This window comes from Peromyscus leucopus, chromosome 6 (genome assembly GCF_004664715.2).
Source record: "Peromyscus leucopus breed LL Stock chromosome 6, UCI_PerLeu_2.1, whole genome shotgun sequence".
NCBI lineage: Eukaryota > Metazoa > Chordata > Mammalia > Rodentia > Cricetidae > Peromyscus > Peromyscus leucopus.
The window spans coordinates 36,884,107-36,909,184 of NC_051068.1; the positions used below are offsets into that span (position 1 = coordinate 36,884,107).

The 25,078-nt window shown below is 42.5% G+C and overlaps 1 protein-coding gene across 3 annotated transcripts in view; it reads right to left on the minus strand.

Annotated features, from left to right (window-relative positions):
• Nucleotides 1-15,940: 15,940 nt before the first annotated feature.
• Wwtr1 (WW domain containing transcription regulator 1) overlaps nucleotides 15,941-25,078 on the minus strand; it is a 123,799-nt gene continuing 114,661 nt past the window's right edge. For all 3 annotated transcript variants that reach the window (XM_028882153.2, XM_028882152.2, XM_037206610.1), the window contains exons 5-7: nucleotides 21,774-21,892; nucleotides 20,319-20,431; nucleotides 15,941-16,338 (exon numbers count right to left, since the gene is read on the minus strand). In XM_028882153.2, the coding sequence (XP_028737986.2) occupies nucleotides 16,154-16,338; nucleotides 20,319-20,431; nucleotides 21,774-21,892 (417 nt within the window). In that variant the 3' untranslated portion in view covers nucleotides 15,941-16,153. The remainder of the gene's footprint in view (nucleotides 16,339-20,318; nucleotides 20,432-21,773; nucleotides 21,893-25,078) is intronic.

The following is a 25,078-nucleotide window of genomic DNA, read 5'->3' on the forward strand; positions in this document are numbered from 1 at the left end:
CTTTTCAAGACTTGCTGTGTAATCTAAGCTGCTATAAAACCATGGTCTTCCCACAGCTACCTTCTCAGTGTGGGCATTACAAGCATAGCCCACCATCCCTGGTCAACTATGTTGTTTGAGCAAGTGTTAAAAAGTCCAAAGAAGCTAATTTGGATAATAATTTTTCAGCCTATTGGGCAAGATTAACTTAAGAGGTCATGCTAATTCCATGTGCTGTGGTGATAATAGGTTAATTGTGGTTTTTATTAGTCAGTCACTAATGTGAAATCAAATTCATTTGGCTTCTAATTTCACCTCTACAACACATCAGCTTAGAGGGTCCTGAAAGTGAATCTGTAAGTCTCTGTTTCCCCATCTGTGAAAAAGAGTGTTGAAATACATTCATCTGGAGTCCTCTGAAGTCATCAAGAATGAAGCAAAGGCTTGCAATACTGTCAATGTAACTTGTGAACAACACAGACGAACTCAGAGGGAATTACCATCCAGTCTCACTTCCACACCCACTAATCAGGTAAGCTTCTGTGTGGGTTAGGCACACACAAAACTCAGTTCTCATACTCACCATCTGTCTTAGTTAGGGTTTCCATTGCTGTGATGAAACACTATGACCAAAAAAGCAAGTTGGGGAGAAAAAGCTTTATTTGGCTTACACTTCCATATGCCTGTTCACTATTGAAGGAAGTCAGAACAGGAACTCAAACAGGGCAGGATCCTCGAGGCAGGAGCTGATGAAGAGGTCGCGGAGGGGTACTACTTACTGGCTTGCTTCACCTGGCTTGCTCAACCTTCTTTCTTATAGAACCCAGGACCACCAGCCCAAGGATGTCACCATCCACAATGGGCAGGGCCCTCCCCAACCTGATCACTAATTAAGAAAAATTCCTTACAGCTGGACATCATGAAGGCATTTCCTCAGCTGAGGCTCTTTCCTCTGATGACTCTAGCTTGTGTCAAATGTCTAGCTTGACACAAAACAAACCAGTACACCATCTATTGTATGCTGGCCACCCAGAAGGTCGGGAACTGAAGATGCAGAGTGCCACACGTTATCTTTGCCCTTATTATAGTATTGCAATAAATTCTGTGAGGAAAGTGATCATATCTGAGACCTGAAATTCAGATGGTAGCAGGAATATGGCCCATTTGGCCAGGCAGATGGGTCCTTGGGATCTTCTAGGAGAGTTTCACACACACACACACACACACACACACACACACATTTCAATTAAATTTACAACATCGGTTCTTAAATGTGGCTGATTATCAAATTTACCCAGGAAATGCTCTATAATTACATTTCCAAACAATATTTAACCTGAACATTCATTCAGGTGACGCTGGGACCAACCATGTTGTGCCATCATTGTCTTAGATGATAGCCTGTCAACCAGGATAAAGTGTAATCAGGCCAAATCAACGCTCCTAGGAGCTCCACCTGCTTGAAGCACATGAACATCAGCATGGCCTGATGACAGTGCTCAGGACAATGCCTGCCCATTATAGCAAATTCACCTCCTTGAGTTCTTTGATAGGGAAATGGGAATGGGCATCCAAGGACCAATTATGTAGGGCTTTCAATAACTCCCTGTCTTAGAAGAAAATGGGCTTATATAGTCATCATTACATCTGGTCTCATTATGTTACCCATGAAGAACTGAAACAAATATTTGACAAGTTCTCATCTAGGACATGCTTCAAATCCTGTTTCTACAAGATAAGGGGAAATAGTATATCTCAGATAAGAGGTCTTAGAAGGAGGAGCTAGAAGATGATGAGAGGAGTTGTCCCTAGAGAGATCCCTCTCTACTGTGGAACAATCCTTTTCTGCACTATGGATATGTATTACTCTCATTCACTAGTAAAAAGCTGATTGACTGAGAGCTGTGCAGGAAGAGATTGAGCTTGAGAGCTAGACTAAGAATTCTGAGAAGAGGAAGGGCAGAGTCACCAGCCAGATAAAGAGGGAGCAGGAGATGAACATGCCATGCCAAGTGGCAAGTGGCAGAGCATAAATAAGGAATATAGGTTAACTTAAAATGTAAGAGCTAGTTAGTAATAAGCCTGAGCTATCAGATGAGCATTTATAATTCATATTCAGCCTCTGAGTTGGTTATTTGGGACTGGGTGGTCTTGACAGGAAATGTCTCTTTTCACCTCTCCACATATGTGTACATATTTCTGTCCCCCTCTCCCTCCCTTCCTCCTTCCCTTCCTTCCTCCCTTTCTCCCTTCCTACCTCCCTTCTTCTCTCTCCCTCTGGCTCTTTGTGTGTGTGTGGGGGGGGGGGTTCAGACTCTGGAAACTTCTCTTCCCATAGTAGCCAATTTCATGTTGCTTACTTGAGTGCCTGAGTCCTCTACATGTAGTATTCAAGTAGAGACTGTCTTATTTTTCTATTGCCTTGACCAAAAACCATGACCAACACAACTTTAGAAAACATTTAATTTGGGCTCACAATTGCAGAGGGTTCGAGTCTATTACCATCATGATGGAGAGCCTGACAACAGGCAGGCAGACATAGCACTGGAACAGTAACTGAGATTTATATCCTTATCTGCAAGTAGGAAACACACACACACACACACACACACACACACACACACACACACAGAGAGAGAGAGAGAGAGAGAGAGAGAGAGAGAGAGAGAGAGAGAGGAGAGAGAGAGATATACTGGGGATGGTGTGGCTTTTGAAAACTCAAAGCCCATCCCCAGTGACATCTCCAACACCACTCCTCCTAATCCTTCCCAAACGGTTTAATAAACTGGGGACAACATGTTAAGTTGGCTGTGGCTACTGCCTGCAGCCTTCGTCAGCAGAAATTCCATATTCCTGGCTTCTCCCCACAATATCTTTGTTACACTCTCATAGTTTGTACATTGCCTGCAGGGGCCCCAATCCTATCACATATGTCCTGGCCTTCCACCCTTTCCTTTGAAATCTGGTTAGAGGCTTTGGTGACCCCAGAACTCTTATATTCCCCTCCCTTTCCTTCAGACTGAGGACTCCTTGAGCTCAGAGACTTTGTCTCATCAGTGTGTGCACCTCTTTTGTACACTGGGCCAGGTACACAGTAAGTGGTCACTAAAGGCTGTGTTATCACTGTTATATTAACAGAACTAAATTGTCCTGCTCAGGAGAAAAAGAAAGCCCTTAATATGTGGGCTTTTGGGGGCATTTAAGATCATATGCAGTAAATATGACATTTCCAAGCATCAAATGTTAATAATGGGGGACGGGAGAGATAACTCGGAGGTTAAGAGCACTGACCACTCTTCTAGACAACCTTGATTCAATTCTCAGCACCCTCATGGTGGCTCACAACCATTTGCAATTCCAGTACCAGGAGATCCAATGCCCTCTTCTGGCCTCCAAGGGCACCAGGCATGTACATGGTGCATAGACATACATATAGGCAAAACACCCATACACATAAAATAAACAAAAGTAAATCTTTTAAAAAGTTAATATTGTGAGATGGCAGATAAACAGAGAAGGAGAGGAAGAGAGAATTCCTGACAATGTTGTTGAAGGGAAACAAAAAAACAAAACCTCTACAGACACTAACGCTGCCTCCTACAGCCTGCTGGGAAAACAAAATCATGACACCACAAAAATGGAGGGTCACTTAGATTGCATTAATTGATGATATCTGTTCTTTCCACTCTCTCCCAGATGAGTTATGGAAAGTTCACATGTCAACTTTAATTCGGTGTTTGTGTTTTTAATTTTTATGTTTATGAATGTTTTATAATAAACTCAGTAATTTAGAACAGCCATAGTTGTATATAAGTTATGAACTAAAAAGTAAGCAAGCAAACATACCCATTTCTGGCCTCAGTAAGGGTACTAGTTTTCAAACATGAAGGCATTCCACCTTGCTGAAAGTGCAGGTTCCCAGCTCTCAGCCTCCTGTAAAGTCAAGAAGTCTGAGAAAGTCTAATTTTATGCTAATGACTTAAGATGTCTACGGCAAACAAGCTGTCACCTCTGCTGTGAACCTACTCTTACAACTTTAGACCTTCCTATTTTCTTTGTCTTTAATAACCTCATTATCACTAAAAAGCCACAGATCTCTCCATCAAAAGATGTACACATAAAGGTAAAGAAGGAAGCCAAAATGTCTGTCCCACACATCTTTTTCTTCTCCCCCTCTGTGATGCCCTGGCCTGTGCTCTGAGCCAAAGCTGTCACACCTATACAAACCATTTGCTGCCCTCTAGTGGCAACTGGGCTTATCCAATAAATAATGAGTGGCTGCAATTTTTTCCAGGACGGGTTTGGTTACCTTCCTGCAGAATTCAACTTTTCTCCAATAACTTCCCATGAAGGAACATTTTCAAAAAAACCTCACAGCATTAGAAATGGAAGTGATTTAAAAAATTAAAAAAAAAAGTTGATCAAAAATTAAGGGTTCAGGGTTCAAGGACTGACAAAAATCTCTGACTCATGATACAGTGATGTCAGTGCTGTGAGGAACATCTGGCCTGGGACAAAGAGGGAATACTCAAAAGAAAAGGGGGTGTGTATTAACCACCTGTCAATCACTTCTATTCATCTTTGTCATGCTCTTCTTGTCCACCCCCTTTTCATTAGACCAATTTTATATACAAGGAAACTAAACTTTAAGAAACCTAATTAAGACCTTGGTGTTAATTAGTAACAAGTGCATGGCAGTGAATGTCTTAACTAGCTGTAGGAATGAAGCCGGGGGAAACTTGTAAAGGAGACTGCTTTTGCATGCCCCTTATTTGGAATTTTATTGCTGTGAAGAGACACAGTGACCCTGGCAACTCTTATAAAGGAAAACATTTAACTGGGGCTGGCTTACAGTTTCAGAGGTTTAGTCCATTATCATCTTGGTGGGAAGCATGGCACCATGCAGGCAGAAATGCTGGAGAGGTAGCTGAGAGTTCTACATCTGGATCAACAGGCATCAGAAGAGACAGTGAGCTACTAGAGCTGGTTTGAGCTTCTGAAAGCTCAAAGCCCACCCCCAGTGATACACTTCCTCCAATAAGGCCATATCTACTCCAACAAGACCACACCTCCAATAATGCCACTCCCTACAAGTCTATGGGGGCTGTTTCCATTCAGACAACCATACTCTTCCTTAAGACTTACGTACCCACTCTCTACAGAACTCTATCTGCTGCATGGAATGTTCTGGACCTTACTTGTTCCATTAATATTGCACTCTTCTTGCTTCTCTAAAGTTCTTTTTTGACTCTGGGACAATTCTATAGATGGGTTTTCTTCTAAGGGTTCCAGGGGCTAATGACAACTTTTGCTAATACCACAAATTAACTCATGTCATCATACCCAGATGTGGTATTTGAGGGAGGCCTTTCATCCTAATGTTGTGGAATATTAGTTAAAGATGTATTACACATTTTTATGCTGTGGAACATTTGTTTAATGATGCAATAATATGTTCCATTCTTGTAATGTTGTATTTGTTTAACTATGTAAAGCTGTGTTACTTTACCTGACTGGTCTAGTAAAGTGACGAACAGCCAATAGCTAGGCAAGAGAGAGAATAGGTAGGGCTGGCAGACAAAGAGAATAAATAAGAAAAGAGAGAAGGGGAAGGAACAAGAAAAGGAGAGGAAAAAAGAATGCCAGGGGCCAGCCACACAGCCACACAGCCAGCTATGGAGAAGGAAGTAAAGAAAGGTATATAGACTAGAGAAAGATAAGCCCAGAGGCAAAAGGTAGATAGAATAAATTAAATTAAGAAACCTGGATAGAAATAAGCCAAGCTAAGATGGGGCATTCATAAGTAAGAATAAGTCTCCATATATTTGTTTGGGAGCTGGGTGATGGACCCCTCAAAGGGCAAAAGAGAAAAAAAAAACCCTACATTTTGGCCCTCCAATGTATGGTACAACCACACAGAAGGAGAGGTCACATGAGCTGGCACTCCTATATTTGCCATCTGGGGCTCTCCATGCAAGCAGTTGGCTGCCACTTGCCCAGAGAAGTCAACAAAATTGGCGAGAGACTTGTAAAATCCTCTAGGAGAATAGGAGAGAATTAAGTAATATTGAACAGATTATTTTTCCTCAATGTTAAGAATGGGAAACACCCTGTGGGGCCTCCTGAAGGCCCCAATATCAAATTTAGTTCAATCATTCCCTGCCAGCATCAGGGAAAACCCTCCACAAAAAAATTAAATGATTTAATGACTGTTGCTAAAAACCCTACTGCTCTGAATGCCAGAACAGCTTTAGAAGATAAAATTTTCAGGAGTAACCATAAAGCAAATATTTTGGCAAACTTCTATAAATGACCAAAGCTAAAAATACAAATAAACAGCATAGAAATTGAGGGCTTGGTAGACACAGATGCAGATGTAACAATAATTGCACCAAACTAATGGCATCCAGGTTGGCCTCTTCACGACGTAAATGTTCAGCTTTTAGGGATTGGCAATTTGTCTCAAGTAAAACAATGTGCAAGCTGGGTTGAGTATATAGGGCCAGAAAGAGAGATAGGAAAATTAAGACCATATGTGGCTAACATAACAATGAATTGATGGAGACATGATTTATTGCAGCAATGGAAAACACAGATCAACCTCCTAATGGTGGGAAGGAAAATCAGGTCTCCTGGCTGTGTAATAAGAATATGCTTTGCAATTTTGTTTGTTAAATATGTCATTTATGTGGAACAGAGCTGTAGTCAAATACCAAATTCTGGGGGTATGGCTCAGTGGATATAGAGGTTTGAATGAGAATAGGCTCATATGTTTGAATGCTTAGTTTCCAGTTATGGAAATGTTTAGGAAGGATTAAGAGGTAGGGCCTTGTTGGAGGAAGTGTGTCACTGTGAGGTGGGCTTTGGGGTTTCAAAAGCCTACACCATTCTCATCCCTAGCCTGGTGCTTCTGGATCAAATGTAACCTCTCAGCTACTGTTCCAGAGCCATGCCTGCTGGCTGGCTGCCATGCTCCCTTGATGGTTATAGACAGTGAGTAACTTCAATTTCTCCTTATGCTCCTGGTACCATATCTGCCTTGGGCATGAGAAGGGTCAATTTCTCTCCATTCTTTAAGTCATTTACTCATCAAAACCTTCTAGAGCAATGGTTCTCAACCTTCCTAATGCTGTGACCCTTTAATATAGTTTCTCATGTTGTGGTGACCCCAACCATAAAATTATTTGATTGCTACTTCATAACTTTAATTTTGCTACTGTTATGAATCATAATGTAAATATCTGACATGAAGGATGTATGATATGATGTGGAAGCCCACAAAAGTTTCCTAGTAAGATCTGAACTTGCTTTACACATCAGGGCTGCATTAGGGATGGTTGACCACATGTGTGGTTACCAGGTGTTTGGGATGGTCTGCACTTGGCTGTGCGGCAGGGAGGTCTTTTGCTTCACCTCTTGGCATTCCTTTAAAAGCCCTTTAGAAGAGACAGGAGGGACTGGTGGGTTTTGACCCAGGCCCTCCTGAGGCTATCCTGTGTTTCTAACTGTCTCTCTCCTCTATATTTCTATCTAAATGTTTCTCACTTCTCCCTCCTCAAGAGTACCCTGGGGCGGGGGGAGTGGGAGCTGGTCTCCCTTAATATGAGACCCCAAAGAGGTTGTGACTCACAGGTTGAGAACCACTGTTTTAGTGGGTTTTACTGTATAAGATAAATCCCAGCTCTGAAACAATACAAGGGTTACTGTATAGCTGGTTTATCTGGTTTTACCCCCCACCCCCACTCCATAGCCTTCACCCATTGCCCTCTTCCACAGCCAGGGACTTTCAAACTCCTGTGCTTCAGTCAAATGTGGTGGCATATACCTATAGTCCCAGCACTCAGAGGATTCAGAAAAGGACCATGAGTCTAAGGTCAGCCTCGGACAGAGGTAAATGGCAGTCTTTCTCTGATGTCCAAGTACAGGTGTTGATAGTATGGGCAGAAAATGCCCACCATAGCATTCTATCCTTGGATATTTATGGCTTGAAGACTGCTCCCCTCAAAATTAGCTAAACCTGCCTCCTTTTCCAGCTGTAGCCCATAACCCCCACCTCCTTGTTCAACTGTATGTAAAAATCCTTGCCTCTGTTCAACTCTATATAATAAATGGAGTTTCAGGGCTATTGTGGTTTGTTTTGTTTTATTTGTTTTCAGCAGAGAGCCAAGTCCACCTGGCCCCAGCTTTTCTGTGTGTTTGTCTTTATCCCATTGCCACCTGAGTCAGATCCAAGTCCTTTGACACCATGCCTTCTTGGGAAGAGGGTTAGGTACATGTATCTATGAGCTGTCTGGAATTCAGTGTAAACTTATGGGAGCATCTTACTGTACCCAGTGGATGCTGAAATTTGGCACAAAGTTCTAGGTGTGTTATACTGAGTTCTGTTTCAAGACCTGAATCTACTATGCTGACTCACAGTGTTCCAGGGGCACAGTTCACAGACCTGAGTCTAACAGGCTCATTCAGTGACCAGAAACTCATCCAAAGGGTTGAGGTTTCTGATCTTGATCCTATATTCATTCTAATACATTTAATGAACTTGTTTATTCTGGGTAAGGTAGATGCCAGCCCTCCAGTCTCAGTATGGCACCTGAAATATCCCTCTAATATGCTCTCAGTGGAGTGCATGAAAATTCTCTATCCAGGAGCCTTAATGTCCACACTTCTCTATCCAGGAGCCTTAATGTCCATAATGTTTAATCATAATGTAAAAGATCAAGTGTCCCAAGGAGCGAGGGGACTTAAAAAGGGGTCTCTTTTTTTTTAAACAAGTTTTCTCTGTGTAGTTCTGGGTGTCCCAGCACTTGCTCTGTAGACCACATTGGCCTCAACCTATCTCTGCCTCCTGAGTACTGGGATTAAAGGTGTGTATCACTATACTCAGCTTAAGTCATAAACTTTAATGTTAGAAATAACAACACAAGAATTCTCCATACATTATAATCCAAGGAAAATTTTAAAAGGAGAGAGGGAGGGAAAGGGGAAGGACTGAGGGAAGATGGAGGGAGGGGGAGGGAGGAGGGAAGTGTAAGGGGTCATAGAAGGAGGGAGGAAAATCTTGAACACACATGTCAACTGCAATGCCTGTCACAGATATGCCCGACCAAATCCATTCATCCACTACATGAACTTGCTGAGACACTGTCCCATTAATTAACTGGCAAAAGACTTGTTCAACCAACCAGCTTCCCTTAGAAACTCCTTTCCTCTTTTGCAACACTATTTTTTTATGTGTCCTCTCTGTAACTACCTCAAATATTGCTTGGCACATATGCTTAGGGACTGGGACATGGTGGTCGACACAACAGAATTTGTTTCCAGTCACTTGGAGGTTACATACAGTTCTTATATCCACTGACACAGCCACCAACACTGCAGTAAGTATTCCTGCTTTCCTACACACTAGCCAGCACCTAGTGTTACTAGCCTTTTGAATTTTGAAGTTTATTAGAAGTGAAATAGTGTATAATCGCCTATACTTCTGATTAGTAATAAAGTTGTAAATGAATTGCCACACCCAGCTTTTTCTTTCACATATTATTATTGGGCCATTTTTTTTTCTTACCAATTTGTAAGCACCTGTTTGACATTCTGGATAACATAGGCTGGATTTCCAGAAGCAATCCCTGACACAGCATAATTAGAAAAGGGTTTTTCAAGGAAGTAGATGATGGGTTTGGCTATGGGATGTCTCGTCTCCTGAAGGCTCCCATGCTGAGGGCTTGTTCTCTGGCTGGAGGCATTATTGATAAAAGATCACATTCTGGTAGCACTAACTTCATCAATCCACTGATGAGTTCAGAGTTGTCTATTAGGTGGTGGGGCCTAGAAAGATGGTCATTGGGGGTGTGTCTTGGAAGGGTATATCTTTTTGTTTGTTTTTGTTTTTTCGAGACAGGGTTTCTCTGTGTAGCTTTGCGCCTTCCCTGGAACTCACTTTGTAATCAGGCTGGCCTTGAACTCACAAGAGATCTGCCTGCCTCTGCCTCCCGAGTGCTGGGATTAAAGGTGTGCACCACCACCGCCGCCGCCGCCGCCGCCGCCCAGTGGAAGGATATATCTTATCCTTGAACCCTTCCTTTCTCTTTCTGCTTCCTGCTTACCAGACAGTAAACAACATTCCTTGACTATGCCTTTCTCCCATGATGTTTCAGCCTTGGCAGGGGCTGACAACCAAAAGAGCCAGCCAAACCATGGAATAAGACTTCTGAAGTCATGAGTCAAACTAATTTTTCCTACCTCCTGTCCTCTAAACTGATCTCTGGTATTCTGTCACAGCAATGGAAAGTTTATAATACAGTAGGTAAGGAAGACTGGTAAGACAGTAGGAAAGGCAGGCAAGGAACTGTGGTGGTTTGAAGGCGGTGTCCCCACAGTCTAGGGCATTTGGACACTTGGCCCCCCCAATTGATGGTGCAGTTTGGGGGAGTTGAGGTGTGGCCTTGATGGAGGAAGTATGTCACTGTAGGTGGACCTCGAGAACCCTGCTTGTGACTCAAGCTGTGAGCCCTCAGCTTCCCACTCCTGCCAGCTTGTCTGCAGCTTGCTGGCATGCCTTCCGGCTGAGACAGACAGATTCACGCCTCTGGAACTGTAAGCCCAAACAAACCCATTCTTCCATAGGTTGCATTGTTCATTGTGGGGGCCCATAGAGGCTCTCTAGTGAGACCTTACTCAGGGTCAGGGAATCTGGGCTTGCTTTACCCAGCAGGGCTGCATAATGCAATGATTTGACCACGGGCATGGTTGCCAGGTGTTTTGCCCGGCCCCTTGGCATTCTATAAAAAGCCCTTTGGAATAAATCTTGAGGTGGCTGGGTAGTGACCAGAGCCCTCCCCAAGCTATCTTGTGTCTCTGTCTTTACCTATATTTCTATCTAATACTTCCTCCTTCCTTCCTAACCACCACCACCACCACCACCATCACCACCACCACCACCACCCTGCCCCCGCTCCAAGAACCCTTCTACAGGTCGGAGTTCTCCAACAGACTCCCACAGGCCATGCTGTTTTAACAGAGCAATAGAAAGGTAACTAATACAGAAAGAAACAAAGCCAGGGCATTCTCTCAGGCAGAAGCCCAGAGGACAGCACCACTGCCTTCTCAGGGAACTCTGCAGTAGGAGTCACACACCCTGTTATAAGGGCATTTCTAGCTCTCTGCTTGTGAGGGGTCAACTGGACTTGTGGGGAGGCTAAGACAGGATTTGAGGTGAGCTGGGAAACTGACAGCATGTACTAGAGAAAAAGTATGTATCTTGATGTCAGCATTAATACAAGAGATGCACTGCATAGGAGTAAAACAGTTTGCATCTATCATATCTGCAAAGATTTAAGAGGTACACAATGTCAAACTAGACTAGCTATGGTGACAAGGGTTTTTGCATACACGTTGTTGGGCATATAAACTGGCAGCCATTTTTAGGAAAAATAGTTGGTAGAATCCATCAAATTTAAAGCCACATATATTTTGAAGCAGAATTCCATCCCAGGAACTTCCTCCTAGCCACTAGCTGACTGTTGACTACAGCACAGAAAAAAAAAAAATCAGGACATCCATACAAATTTATTATTTACAGTTTCAAATAACAAAACATGTACTAGCAGGAAGAGCTGCTCATGAGACACCGGATGTTTACTGCATGACCTTGTGTGAATCAACTGCTTTACACAGTGACACCTATGACATCTACAACAATATGAGAAAAGGGATGTTGCTGGAAAGGACTGCTACTACAAAGATGAAACCGGACAATATTCTTCACTGCTTTCCAAAGTGTCAGCATGTAGTAAATGTTCAGTAAACACTAACAACGTCATGTCATTGCTAAGCAAAAAATGGAACGGTCAAACAGCATATATGATTGCTTTTTGCTTTAAAAAACAAAAAAACTAAACTATAGCCTGGAGGTGGTGGCACACATCTTTAATCTCAGCACTCAGGAGGCAGAGCCAGGCGGATCTGTGTGAGTTCGAGGCCAGCCTGGTCTACAGAGCAAGATCCAGGACAGGCACCAAAACTACACAGAGAAACCCTGTCTGGGGGCGAGGGGGCAAACTACGTTATACTACAGGGAAAAACCAAACTTTTTTTTTTAAGCTGAGATTTGGAAAATATAAACCATTTACTATTTGAGTTTTATACATGCTGGTACTTGGTATTTTCAACAAAAAGCCCTTATAACCTTAAAAATAAGTAAGTGGGCTGGAGTGTATGTACAGCTTGGCGGTGGGGCACCTACCTAACACGTGCAAGACTCTGACTTCAATCCTCAGTACAGCACAGAAAACATGTGATGAAAAAGCATAGCTGTAAAGCTCTGTTTAAAACTGGGACATAAGACCGGTTCTGAGGTGGTGGCAAGCTGGGTTAGCCCCCAGCACAGCAAGCAGGTAGGTGGGGAAACCACAGTAACTGTGAGAAGCAAAGGGCTAAGAGCCACAGCCCAGGACTGGAATGAACGACAGTGTGTGGCATGTATTTACTTCTAACAGTGGAAAAAGACACCATGCCCTGTTGTTAAAAACATAATTTTGATGAGGGTATTGAAGGCTGGTAAGGGTTTTGTTGTTGTTGATGTTGTTTGTTTGCTTTTTAAATACACACCGTTAAAAGTCTTAGTGGGTACATCAAATGAAACAGAAACTAAAAACCTGTGTGACGTTCATAATGATGAAAGCCAGACATGTTGCCAAAAGAACATTTGCCTACAGAAGCTCTGGCCTTCCTGCCTCTCTCACAGTCTGCCAGAGGTTACAGAAACCTCTCCAGTTCCATCCAAAGCCCTCAGTAAATGACCACACCGTGTGACAGAGACAAAGGCCAAGTGGAAGTTCAATCGTATTTATTTTTTTTTATACAGAATTAAGAATTAAAAACCTGTACCAAACTCCAGATAAAATGGTTTGATTTGATGGATTTGGCTGCATATTTCCTGTATGCAAAACATACTGGATTAGAAATCAACAACACAGGTCTCATTTGATAAAACGTAAAAGTAAAAAAAAAAAATTAAGTTAAAGTATTAGCATGTGTATAACATAGTGTCAGGGAAATTGTCTCTGTCAATCACCCATTTTCCCAGTTAAATTAATCTATAGTGTCCTTTTTTGAATGGCTTGTTTTGTTTTCTTTTCCATTTTTTTTCTGAAAGTTGTCCATTCAGAAGTTACTTCTAATGACATCGCAAGAACACAGTACTCGTGACACATCCGTCACTTCACGTCACCTTCTGCAAATTCCTTTCTGCTGAGCCGTGCCCAGGGGGCTAAAGCTTGTTCTGTTTTATGTACTTCTCACACACTGGGGAATCACTGAAAGAAATACATCTTACATCCTAAATACTACAGTAAAACACTGCCTAAAAAAAAAAAAAAAAAAAAAAAAAATCACCTAATGTTAACAAAATCATGATGTTCTCACTATTTAAATGCTTCAATAAGGCGTATCTTATTGGAAAACACATTTTAATCCAACTTTAAAAAAACTGCCTATTCTATGACAAAATTTGGAGATGATATGGTAAAATTTATTGATTTAGGACTAAGACGACTAGATAGTCTGACAGTTGTCCTATAGTATGAGACAGTATATGAATAGCACCTTATTATGAATTCTTAGAGAGTATTAATACTTACAGTAATACTAAAGAACCATCAAGAGATTGCTCTAAGTGCTGGGGATATAGCCTGGTTGCAGAGCACTTGCCTAACATACATGGGTTCAATCAGAACTAGAAAAAAAATAAAAGGTCTGACTTCTGATTTCTAGTTTTAGCTCTCTTTAACAAAAGCCATATTTTATGGTCTTAAAAACAACAACAACAGAAATTATATCTGGCTTTATCGATTAGTAAACAGTCAGGGGCCATATTTTATTCTAGAAAAATACTATATTCATTAAAAATGTTTAAACTAATTTACTAAAAAATTATTCTAATATTTCATAATGCCACAAGCTTATTAGAAAACTGCTTCTAAAACTTGGTAACATAAATCAATGATGTAACTATTTTTTTTTTTTTAAAGAGTATCTTTTTTTACATTTAATAACCTGAAATGCATGTATAAAAATATCTTTAAATACAGTAACACTGTCGAGTTTTGTTAGGTCCCTTGTGTTTTGGTTTATTTTTGATTTTCCTCAGAAAGAATGTACAACTCTTTTTGCAATTTTTGCTAACAAAAGAGAAAATGAAAGAGTGCTCCCTTTCAACCTAGTAGCAACATAAATACCTACTCACCCCCTCTTAGAGTGCTCGGAGAGAGCAAGGAAGTAACTGGACATTAATTGGGGGTTCTTCAAGGAAAAGAGAAACCACTTAAGAGCGCCGGAAGCAACAGCAGTCCGCGCTCTTGTCTGCTGCCATGTTCAGCAAGTACATAGAAAGCGCGCCGGAGTGCCACAGCCCCGCCCCTTCCTCCTCTCCGCCCCGCCCCTCCCTCCTTTCTGCCCCTCCCCAGTAAAGTGCGCCCTAGCCTTCTTCTCTATGACAGCAGGGTCTTTTGATACAAAGGCCGAGAGAAAGCTGTTGCTTTGCTCTTTGGGGCGCTTCTCACCCGTCTTGCTTGCCGTTCCCTTGAGGGGTTCTGACACGTCTGGTTCATTTCCCATTGACTGGCTTTTCCGCCTTATTCCACAGCTTGACTGCTTCGTCTCTGACCTTTCACTTGCCTCTTCCCACCAAGACCAAATGTACTCTGCATTTATATTCCAATGGACCAAAAAAGGATCTTATTAAAGATCCTCAACAAAAAAAGCCCTCACCCTCATGGAAATTGAAAGTTTCTTCCCGGATTCTTGATGTCTTTCAAAAAAAATAAAAAATAAAAAAGAGATTAAATTCATAGATTATAAATAATGTCAGTTCAAAATAATAAACAGCTAAGGACTTCATTGCTAGTGCAGGCACCACTGCCTGCCAAATGAACATGATGCTCTCAGTCCTTAAGAGCTAATAAAAAAAAGTTGGTTACATAAGAGGTATTAAGTACATATCTTATGCCCTTTTTGTACCAACTTAGCAAAAGGATTCGGATAACATACTTAGGAGTCAATTTTACTCAATTCAGAAGCACACATCTATAGACACACTACGCCCTGACAGCGCCTTTCTGTATACTTAGAGATCTGCTTCATTCTTCAAACAGTTCTACAGACAGGATTATTTTAATCACTTGAAAACTCGAAAGCAGAATTGATAATGCCTCGGAATACAAAAAACGCAACAGCTAATTCGTGCGTCATCAGGCTGAGATCTATGCCGGCCTGATGTTTTCAGAATAGGTCAAAAGACAGAAATATAGTTGCCACTGATGTATCCACAATATTTGGCTGCCCTTTGTCATAAGCCACAAAATTACAGTATTTCATAAAACAAACATCAAATTCTAAGCTGCATTTTGCAAGAATACAGGTTGCAATTAAAAAGTAGTTTTGTCTCCTAATTGTTCCTATTAGTACCAAACTGGTCTCTTTCACACAATCTGTCATGCAAGACCTGTGACAAATGCTGCAGTGACCCTTCTGCTCACAGGATTGAGCTGCTGGATGCTCTGCAGTAAAATGACAAAGGGGTGACATGGGGACCCTGTGCCCTTGTAAATACAGAAGGAGAAGAGACAGCAGAGCCGGCACAGATTCCAAACTGCACTGTATCCCATACAGTGGAAACTCACTAGCTGTACAATGACTTTTAAAGATCAAGTTAAATAAGTTTTAAAGCATTGGTCACTAGGGTCACCAGTACAGTTTTCGAAACTGTTAATCGGGTCTTTGCACACATTTCCTGGACCAAGCTCCCTGTCAGAATTCACTGCCTGTGGTCAGCTTTTATGGCTTAGAATCAAGGGATATATGAATTTCAGCTAATTCCTATAAAGCTCAGCCCTAGGGTAGCAGGGATTTTTAAAAGGTTATTCTGCATCATCAGTTCTGCATGATCTGTCACAGAAATGCAGGCTTGCAGAAGATGAAAAGAGAACATTTATTTATGTGTAACTTAAGTTCTTGTAAATCAGAAGCAGGCCATGATTAGCTGGCCACATGGACAAGAAGGAGTGTTGAGTATGGAGGCTGAGAGCCGTGCACCTGCAGACCGGCTTGGCTCCGTCTCTTGTTCCACGAGGCCCAGGAAATGTCATGTCGCGGCTGCATCACGTGACAACGATAATGATTACAGCCAGGTTAAAAAGGGCTCGCTTTTGTTCAGAGCAGACTCTACATCATTGAAGAGAGGGATGAGATCTTCAGACTCCAAAGTCCCTAGGTCAACGTTGGTTCCTGGAAGGCAGTCGAGGAAATCAGGGAAGCGGGTCTGCTGGGGATTGATGGCCATGGGTGTCTGAGCCGTATTTTCTCCTGGAACAGGGTGAAGGGCAACTGTTAGTTACTTCCTTCTTAAATTTTTTAAACTTAAATTTCTTTTGTTTTATGCTTGTTTGCTGCTGTTTTTGAGACAGGGTCTCACTATGTAGCCCTGGCTGTCCTGGTACTCACACTGTAGAACAGGTTGGCCTTGAACTCAGAGATCCACCTGCCTCAGCCTCCTGAGTGCTGGGATTAACGGTGTGTGTCACTACACCCAGCTAAACTTTATTTTTTAGGGGTATTTTGCCTGCATGTTTTGTCTATGCAACATGTGTGTGCCTGGTGCCCACAGAGGCCAGGAGACAGTGTGAGTGCATCCACACAACTGGAAAAACAGACAGTTGTGAGCCATCATGCGGGCAGTGGGACTCGAGCCTGTGTCCTCTGGAAGAGCAGCCAGTGCTCTTAACCACTGAGCCATCTCTCCAGCCTTTTCTTGTAAGTTCTTGACAAGGGGACATATAGTTCAAGTGCTAACATATCTCACAATTTCATGTCCACGGACACCACATTAGTGATCTCATCTTGTTTTGGAAGAGTGTTTATCCCAGTAAGACTAGAATTCTGCAGAACACAGTTGAGGAAAATGCTAGAATGGTAAGCACCTGGAATTCGACTGAGACTATGTTCTTTACATAACAGTATTATGGGAGGAAATATATAGAGACCTGATATCATTCAACTGGTCCTTTTACTGAATGACCTTAGGAACACTTATCTTGTCTCATTCTCATTTTACCACCTGGAAATGGGGATCACAGCATCCTCTGCACAAGTCGGAATAAAGTAACAAAGTGTCTGCCACATCCAAGGCTGTGTCATATATCTACTAAAGTTTTCCTTACAGGTGCTGGAGAGATGGCTCAGGGGTTAAGAGCACTGGATGCTCTTCTAGGACCTGCGTTCAATTCCCAGCACCCACATGGTGGCCCACAAAGACGTGTAACTCCAACTTCATGGGGTGGAGAGATGGCTCAGCGGTTAAGAGCACTGGCTATTCTTCCAGAGGTGCTGAGTTCAATTCCCAGCATCCACAGGGTGGCTTACAAACGCCTGTAACTCCAACTTCAGAAAATCTGATGCCCTCTGGCCTCCAGACTCCTGCACACATGTGGTACACATAAACTCACACAGACATACACATGCACAAAAATTTAACAGTTCAAAATATCATTACGACCTTCTAATTCTTGAGAACACCTATTTTAGTCAAACAAAATCTGTTTTAAAGAATTCTTCCTATTCCTTCTCCCTAGAAATGAAAGCATGAGTTGACAAGTCAAGCTTCTTCATCAAGGTTAATAATCTCAAAGTATGTCTTTTTACTCTACAATGTCATTGTGATCTTTTTAAACCTTTGTCATTTTAGCTACTTAAGTTCATCACTTAAGCTACTTAAGACAAAAAAAAAAAATAGCCAGTTCTTCCAGGGGTGTGATTTTCATGGAACATCCTGGAAGGATAAATGATTGCCCAGCTTTTGCTTATTATGCTAATATCCCTTTGTTCCATCTTTACACAAGTCCAGCTGTGTGTGTTGCAGAGGGAGAGGGTTCTCAGACGGCTTGCTCCTGGCCAAATGGTCCATGGGACTGGCAGATTCAACAATCTTTTCTAGCCACCATTGAGTTCTGCCTGCTCTCAGCTCCTCCCTCAGCTAATTACTAAATATTACATGACTGACTCTCTTTAACAATTTATGCCCATTTCCTACAAATACCTCACAGAGAGGACCCTGAACTCAATGAGTTGACACTCATTTAACCAGATTAGTAGGAACCACAGTGTTTATCAAATCCATTTCATCAACAGCCTTCTTCAGTGGAGAGGCAGAGTTGGGGATATCGTTCTCATCTCACTGGTGAGAAGCTGAGGCCCACAGAGGTTCCATAGAGAACACTGTTACCAGGGAGTGGGGAACAAAGACTCAACTTAGGCTGAGTGTTGCCTATGTTCTTTTCAAGACACCATTTAGTTGTTTATTATGGCTTCAATAACACTCCCTATTTACCCACTGGACATTAGTTTAGAAACCTATGGGAGAGAATATATCTTTTTAATGTCTCCTGAGGTACCTACGCTCTCACTTTATTTAATTTTGCTTTTTCCCCTTCCTGGATTCCCAGTGTTTAAAAGATGAAAGTAAACAGCACAGGAAGGAGCCACCTCATGAGGCTATGTCAAGGAAGCAAAATAAATCTCTCTCTCTCTCTCTCTCTCTCTCTCTCTCTCTCTCTCTCTCTCTCTCTCTCTCTTTCTCTCTTACACACACACACACACACACACACACTCACACACAAGCGAGTGTGGAAGGAAGGACGGACAGGTGGAAGGACAAACAGTCAGATGGATGGACGGGTGTGTGAAAAGATGAAAGAGGTGGGGAACAGAAACGAAGTAATAAACTGAATACAGCAGCAAACGGTGCAAAACATGCCTACGCGATGCCTCAGAAGCCAGCCCCTACTCTGCCCTCCGTCTACCGCTGTCAGCCTGCAATCCCTGGAGGTGCTGCTCCAGCATCTGCACTGTACAGAGCTGCACTGTGAACCTGGCTCTGAGTCCGGCGTTCAGACTCAACAATTTAGACTCACAGAAAGCAGCACACAGCAGCTGTACATGGGTATGAGTGTTTTTGCATGTATAAATGTATGTGCAACTCCTGCATGTCTGGTGCCTACAGAGGTCAGAAGCGGATGTTGCATGCCCTGGAACTGGAGTTATGGATGGCCGTAAACCACATGGAGATGCTGGGAACTGAACCTGGGTCCTCTGGAAGAGCATCAAGTGCTCAACCATCCCTCTGGTCCAACAACTGCTTCTCTGCATGAATAACAGAAGAGAAATTGTAAAAGTATTTACAAAGAGTACATACACAAGCTGTCTTTTATTTTTGGCTTGGCTAGCAGGACACAAAAAGAGCTAGATGTGAGCTGGAGATGGTGGTGCACACCTTTAATTGCTATTACTACTGCACTTGGGAGGCAGAGGCAGGTGGATCTTTTTGAGTTCAAGGTCAGCCTGGTCTACATACCAAGTCCAGGACAGCCAGAGCTACATAGAGAGACCCTGTCTCAAAATTAAAAGAAAAGAAAAGCTCTACTATGTGCCCTAACACCAAAATGTAAACTTACTTAAAACATTGAGATTATTTTGCAATTTTTAAAACAGTTATTTATTTTAATTTTATGTGTATTAGTGTTTTGTCTGCATGTCTGTCTGGGTGAGGGTACTGAATCCCTGGAACTGGGCTTACAGGCAGTTGTGATCTGCTATGTGGGTACTGGGAATTGAATGCTGGTCCTCTGGAAGAGTAGCCAGTGCTATAACCACTGAACCATCTCTCCAGCCCTGCAATATTTTTTTTAAATGGCTCAATCATGCATTTCTCAAATGTGAATTTGTCGGATGGCAAACATCCCAGTGTCAGGAGTTTGGACATGTCTACTCTACAGGATGCACAGGCTGGGACTAGGAAAGACAACCTGGTTGTCTGCTTGTCAATTGCTGAAGGAGGGTGTTATGTTAGAAATTGCAGCTGACAGTTAGAATCCTCTGGGTTGTTAGTTAAGTGACTGCTGTCAATCCTTCCCCAAACCAGAAAGTAACACAAAAAGATCAGCATGTTCGGAGAACCAAAAATAGTAGAAATCCCAGTTGAAAGAATGTACTATTCATTGCAACTAAAAGGGGGGTACAGCACAGTCACCCCACCACAGGTAAGTACAGTATGAGGAAAGGGTGATACTAAAGAGGATGGGGGTGGGTCTTAAAAGCCCACACCTATGGGAAGCCGTATTTGCATAACCTCTGAAGAGTCCGCTGGACAGTAGCAGTGCCTGGGGATTGAGAGGGCTTTTAGATGGCCCTCTGTGTTCAGGGGTTGTGTTTCCCATTGGATTTTAGGGAATGCAATAACCAAGGGGACAATTTGAAAACACACTGCAGGTAGTTGCAGGCTGTGTGCCCACCTGTATCCATCTCATCCATGTTGCTGAGGAAGTCTTCTGGAGTTGTGGGGACACTGTAACACCCCAGTCCCAGGCCACTGTCCGTGCTCTGCTCCCTTGAATGATAAGGCCCTCTGCAGAGAAAAAAGGAAAAAAAAAAAGTGGAGACCTGAATGTGAGTCTACTAAATAAAGATCATAGCTAAAATGCAGTCACAGAACTCAGTCAGTGAAAGGCAGAAAATTCTACAGGGCCCTTTAATTTTGAAACATATAGCCTGATCTTAAAGAACAAATCAATGATATGCAAACAAGACTGGCCACTCACCATACACGGCTACTGATATGTCTTAAAATAACCATTTGGACTCTATTCTATGCACAGATTATGGTACATGATACTATTTATGTGTAATCTTAAAAACCAGACAGTATTGCTGGATAACACTCATAGACATGCACATTAACAGTGAAAGATATATGTATATAGCCAGCCATGGTGGCCCATGCCTACAATCCCAACAGTCAAGAGGCTGGGGAAAAGGGATCCAAGAAAATAGCCAAGTTCACTGTGATGGGCACACACTACTCTCTGACGAGTGGCCTGGCCACTCCTGGGGAAGGAAAGAAAGGAAGAAAGAAACTTAGTGGTGGTAGAGATGGCCTCAAACCGTACTTGAAATACATCAAGCTGGATGGCGGCTACCTTAGCGTTCTTTATATTTTTCTATTCTTTAAAATAAAAACTTAAAACAAATCTATTCATTCATTGTGTTGGCTGCTTGGTTTTCCACCTCTAACTTGATTTGTATTTGCACGCCAGGAACCTTGGTAAGAGCAGAGAAGAGCAGACACACAATGGATACACCCACCCTCCCCCATTAGGTCTACAATTAAGGTTGACTTGTCTATCGTTCAGATACTTCTGGCTAAGTCATCTTTTCCTTCTGCTACTTTTCTTTCTCCTTTTTAGAGCCAACATCTCTATTTTAATTATGAAATAACTTAAAACTCACACCAAACATGCAAAAAAGAAAGTAGTTTCCACATGCCTTCCACCTGCTCCCTTAATAGAAACAGTTTTCATGATCACACAGGAAAGTAACACTATTAGCAAACCTTATTCACCCTTCTCCAAAAATACCTCTGAATTTTCTTGTTCTACGTGCTATGACATGCTTTTAACCCCACCCTTACTCCCAAGAACGTCAAGATTCTTACAAGTAGTTACCAAATAGCACTGTCCTGTGTAAGCGTAAAGTCCATCCTCACGTGCTAATCACTGAGAGATGTCCTCCATGTCATGTGACTAGGTCTTCAAATTGAGTTTTAAAGCTTCCTTTCTCTTTCTTCAGTTCGTTCTCCCCATTCCCCCCCCCCCAAGAACCCTGCCTGTTCTCCATGTTATCAAACACCCCACTACAGCCTAAACCATAGCTAAGAAAGCAAAAGCCAATGGTCCCCCATGTGAACTTACCCATTGAGGAAAGGATCTGAACTATTGTTGGTGATGGACCTCATATCTGTGGTCATAGCAGGCGGGTTGACAGAGGCCATGGGCTCTTCCATGGGGAGCTGTCTGCAGAGGGCAGCTTCCTATAAAGGAGTCAGAGGGAAACGGAGTCACTCAGTTGCCACAAAGGGCTGCATCATAACACACTTCACATGAAAACTGCTCAAACACAACATACTTTGTACCTATTTCAGTAGGTCAAAGTCATGAGGAGATGAGCATTCTTTTTCCAGTCTTCCAGACATGCCACTCTTCCACTCCCAGCTAACAGAACACTGGACCCCTGGGCACTTTAAAACATGGAACTGGCAAGACACCCAAGTCTCCAAACACTTTCACACTGACAAGTTAGCTCTGGTCTAGCTAGGGTCTCAGACTAAATCTAAAGCAATCAAAGCAACAGGACACCCCTGGACTAGCATGTACATGCTAGTCTCCCCCATTTACCTGCCAGTGGGAACGGGAGGTTCAGAGTTCAGATGCTACACAAAATTACACTTCGCAGTTGGTGTTAGACACCCGATTTGAATAAAACAACCAGTTAAAAAGTTTGCTAAAAAAAAATTAATTAATAAAAAAAACCAGGGTCACAAGGTGGCTCTGTTGTCATGGGCATTTACCACCAAGCCTGACAACCCAAGTTCCATCCCCAGGACTCACACAGTGGAAGAACCAACTCCTACAAGTTGTTCTCTGACCTCCACATGAGTGTCACATCCCAGATGTACATGTCGTACACATAATAATAAATATCATATCAGAGTTGGTGAGGTGGCTCCGTGGGTAAAGGTGCTTCCTGCGTAAGCCGAGTCACTGGAATGCAATCTCTAGGCCCACAACACGAGTGGACGGCAAGAACTGACTCCACAAAACAGTCCTTTACCCTCCACATACAAGCCTTGGCACAAGCATGCCTGCACTTACATACACACATCATACACACTCACATATTCACACAACAATAATAATGTTGAGTTGACTAAAATGGCTGAAAGTTGGGGGAAACTCGAGTTCCAAACAAAATCCCACAAGCGATTCGATGTTTGATGGGTTACAGATTTTATTTTTTTTAAACTAGCATTGATACAAAAAGAGAGCCAATCTAAAATGTTATGAACTTGACTGCAGGGACACACTCCAGATAGAAATGACCAGGCATCAGACCCCTTTCAAGATGGTGGCTATTTCCAGAGAAGAATACTCTCATAGGTTTCTACTGACGACCAAAGCCACGGTTGAGCCCTGGCCATATTCAGTGTTTTAATTTCCAAGCTGAAGTCATTGATCTTACATCCTTAAAATACCTAAACCATGGCTACAATGACAAACAGAACATTCCGGCTATCTGAGCTCCGGGATGTTGGTTAAATCTCTTTTGCTAAAACCTTCATGTGATGGTTTAAAGTACTGCTGTCTAGAAAATTACACTGGAAAACTTTCAGTTCCGTGTTCACTGTATCGTTACTACTGCTTACGGTGCCATGACTCACAAACCATGAGAGGACTAACTGTTAAAGAATTGCACTGAGGAGGCTGGAGAGATGGCTCAGCGGTTAAGAGCACTGACTGGTCTCCCAGAGGACCCGGGTTCAATTCCCAGCATCCACATGGCAGCTCACAACTGTCTGTAACTCTGGTTCCAGGGAACCAGAGTTCAACACCTGTGGCTAAAACACCAATGCAAGACAGCTGGTGGGTACAAGCACTCGCCATGAAAGCCTGATGATGTCTTTGAACTCACATTTAAAAAAAAAAAAAAAAAAAAAGTCAGATGAAGTGGTGTGTACAGCCCTGCAGAAATGCTGAGAAACTTCACCTCAGCAAAATGGAGAGGATTAACTCCTGATAGCTGCTCTCCACGTGTGCACCATGGCACAAGCATGCTCACACATGCACAAAATTTAAAAAAGGTAAAAACGTTTTTAAAATCAGGTAAGGGTTTTAGAGGAATCACCAGGTTTCTGCTTTGCCTCTCTTATCTTAAAGGTAGCCACACCAGAGAAAAGGTGTGACTACCCAAAAAGCAACCTTTAAGAAGAAACAGAAAGGGCTGCCTTTAATCCCAATACTCAGAGGCACAGGCAGGCAAATCCATGAGTTGAAGGCCAGTCAGGGCTACAAAGTGAGACCCTGCTAAAAAAAAAAAAAAAAAAAGCAGGAAGCTATGATGTCATACACCTAGGAATGATCTAGCTTACCTAAGAAAATGACAGAGGACAGCTAAAAGCCCCTTAGAGGACTAGGCTCCATCCCCTAAAGCCACTGTTCAGCTGTGTTGGTGACATGAGCAAAAGGGGGTCTTTAGAAAGGGAAGAGCCAGAGGTGGTGGTGCACACCTTTAATCCCAGCACTCGGGAGGCAGAGCCAGGCGGATCTCTGTGAGTTCGAGGCCAGCCTGGTCTACAGAGTGAGATCCAGGACAGGCACCAAAACTACACAGAGAAACCCTGTCTCAAAATACCAAAAAATAAAAAATAAATAAAATAAATAAATAAATAAAAATAAAAAAATCAGGAAAGGGAACTATTTTGGAGGGAAGGAAGAGAAAATTAAGAGAAAAAGAAGAAAGACGCTGGAGGGTTGTAAGGGGTAAATAAGAAAAAGGTGTAACAATATATATGTATGAAAATGTCAAAATGAAATCTGTTTCTTTGTATGCTAACCAAGAAAAAAATTTAAAGCCTACATAAAAAAGGATAAAGCACTGTAGTATGTTGGGGGAAACACTCACTGTGCCGTTTTTCATTTATTCTCTGGATTTTAAATCCAAGAGAAGTGCCATTCCATCCTTCAGCATCGGGTCCTAACTGATACCAATCTCCAAGTCACCAAAAGAGGAAATGCTACATTCTGTCGGTAGGGGGCTCACGGGATCATGTTTCCACCTCCTACAAATAACTAGTAAAATACAAGAGACCACAAGGCACCCCTAATGATTACTTTAAAAAATAAATCGTACCATTTATTATTAACAATGCAATGACCTGTTTAAGATTACTGCAAGACTATTCTTGGGTCACAGATCATTCCCAAGAGCAGCAGACCTCTACTTCCTACCCCCCCCCCCCAATGAATGGGCAGTGGAGGCAAGGAGCCCAGGGGCCTATCCACCACTCCACACTAGCATCGGCCTGTGCTACTGCTTCCACCTCCTGAATCTGTACAGCTAACTATTCCCTCTGTCTGAAACATGCTCCTCAGACTGTCCCCAAGAGCCCATTCTTTCACTTACTAACCTACAAATACCACTTGTCAGAGACATTCCTCCT